Source organism: Leptidea sinapis, chromosome 21 (assembly GCF_905404315.1).
Source record: "Leptidea sinapis chromosome 21, ilLepSina1.1, whole genome shotgun sequence".
NCBI classification, from domain to species: domain Eukaryota; kingdom Metazoa; phylum Arthropoda; class Insecta; order Lepidoptera; family Pieridae; genus Leptidea; species Leptidea sinapis.
Window position 1 is genome coordinate 9,026,751 of NC_066285.1, and position 2,490 is coordinate 9,029,240.

General features: G+C 35.3%; 1 protein-coding gene across 1 annotated transcript; it reads left to right on the top strand.

Annotated features, from left to right (window-relative positions):
* Nucleotides 1–406: 406 nt before the first annotated feature.
* On the top strand, nt 407–1,705 carry LOC126970656 (malate dehydrogenase-like). The gene has a single exon (XM_050816739.1). The coding sequence runs from the start codon at nt 491–493 to the stop codon at nt 1,529–1,531; it is 1,041 nt and encodes a 346-aa protein (XP_050672696.1). The 5' UTR covers nt 407–490; the 3' UTR covers nt 1,532–1,705.
* Nucleotides 1,706–2,490: the final 785 nt, after the last annotated feature.

Sequence of the window (2,490 nt, forward strand, 5' to 3'; positions counted from 1 at the left end):
ACGTATTGTGGCGTCTCTTCTGCATCCATTAACCCTCTGCGTAATGTTTAAGTTATGAAAGAAAAAAATGTTTCTCTACAAATGACATAGAGCTATAATGGTTTCGCTTTACATACTTTCGCCTCAGATCCTATTTTGGTCATTACTATTAATGTTGCATTATTACCCAGTAAATTGGTGTGTCCCTTGATTGCAGTTTAAATATATTCCTGTTTGGAATAGTTTGAAATGCGTTAACATTTCAGTACTAAGACAGTAGTTATGCTGTTGATTTGTGGCTTTCGAAGGACGGATGCACTGTGTCTGCACCTTTTAATCAAGAAGTTGTTAACAGAATTACCTCCTTACTGTTCTTAATATAGAGAAATGCGCATAATATCAATTCTATAGCAATAAAATAGAATGACGTTTGTCACATTATGATTACAAAAATGTTTACATAAAATTTTGCTATAATATTTACAATATACATATATTCTAAACTTACAAAATGCTTTCGAGAGCTCTTCGAGTTAAAAAAGATATCTTTTCAGGTTCAAGATATTTTGTGCCAAAAAGAAATGTGCATGTATGCGTTGTTGGTGCTGCAGGCGATATCGGTTCAAACCTAGCCTTGCTCTTAAAACAAAATCCGAGAATATCTGTTTTACATTTGTATGATGACGATGAAAAAGTGTTCAAAATTGGCACAGAATTAAACGAAATTCCCGGTGGGCCTGTCGTGACTGGATTCACAGGTAGCCCATTTCTCCCGGCAGCAATTCGTGATGCAAATTTGATTTTGTTGGTTGGAAGAACACCTCGACGCTTGGGATACAGTCGCGAGCATATGTTAGCGACTAATGCACCGAACGTTTTAAAAGTATCCAAAATAGTTGCTGAGCAAAACCCGGACGCCTTTTTTGCGATATCTACAAATCCAATCAACTCAATAATACCTTTCGTAAGCTCAATATTACATAAATACAAGGCCTACGATTTTTCTAAGGTTTTTGGAATAACACACATAGATACTGCGAGAGCGAGAGCATTTACTGCAAAATATCTTAACATTAACCCAAGGCATCTCCACGTTCCTGTGATTGGTGGCCATTCAGACGATACAATTGTACCATTATATTCTAAAATAATGCCGTCTCACTATAACGTGGACTCTTATCAAGCAGACACCCTCACACGATTATTAAAAACAGCAGGAACCAAAATCATAAGCAGTAAATTAGGACATGATTCAGCAACTCTAGCTATGGCATGGTCAATAAATGAATGCGCGGAAAATTTGATAGATGCCTTATGCGGAAACTACGTTATTGTAAATTGCTACACGCTAAATCCGCACTTTGGCACGAGATATTTTTCAGGACCCACCAAAGTTGGTGGTTATGGAATTGTTGAAGTGTTCAAAAACAATTTTGAAATGAATGAGTATGAAAAAGACCTTTTAAAGAAAGCAGTTTCTGTGTTAAACGATGACATAGTCAAAGGTGAAGATTACGTTGGTATTTTAGAAAACCCTAGAATGAATCGATGATGAATAATCCATGGTCTAGTAAATCTAATATTGTCGTTCTCCTTAATAAATCATAATAAAAAACTTTAGAATTTTCGAAGATAGAGGCCAACTTAACCTTTGGTATGCAATGTACTTGAACCTGCTCCATAGTTTAAATATTTTTTTTTAAATTAAAGCATGTAGGTATGTAGCTGCAACTGATATTTTGTTGAGTTTTATTTTGTAAACTATTTTTCGCCGAGTGCCTGTTCAAAATTCAGAAATACTTCGTATAATTTTCTTTGTTTGCATACAGTACGTAGTTGCGTTTAATCGAGGATCGTAAAATGGACCAATATCGAGCAAACAGCTCCGTAGTGGTTCCTAAGCGTCCATCCGAGTCTCTTTCCATTCAAACAACGATGTGTCCTATTCGACATTATGTTTCCTGGTTTCGACGAGTTCGCATGCCATATCTTTTAAATAGAGTTTTTTTTATAGGTTAAAAGAGACATAGAAAATAATTGATTTTTAATCCAAAGAAAATAAGCCAAAATATTAGATAACAATCAATTTTTAATAATATAACTGCAATAATATTAATCGATACCAGTATATGTATTTCAATATATATACTGTAACCCAAAAACTAGTTATTAGCCATTTTTCATTCTATTCAAGCAGCTAAACCCTGTATTTCGTTTCATTGTGATCCAGAGCTTATTAAAATGTTAATAGCTTACACGACCGCAAACGGAGTGGTTAACGACAGGGTTAACTTTAAGACAATGGTCGTACAGAACCACATTACATCTCACGTAATGTCTTGATGGCCGCTTGGGTGTTAACTTCTGAAGAGTTGAGGGTTGGGAAGGCACATTACGGACCGTGTTACCATTTTCGGATGCGCTTATTCGGGCTAGTTTCGTGAAATTGTGTTTATAAATAGGGATATCGAATCAATTCTTTAACCTTTTTCTTTGCTGCAGACTTTTTCA

Coding starts and splice junctions, on each gene's coding strand:
- LOC126970656 (XM_050816739.1), top strand. CDS start 491: ATGCTTTCGAGAGCTCTTCGAGTTAAAAAAGATATCTTTTCAGGTTCA.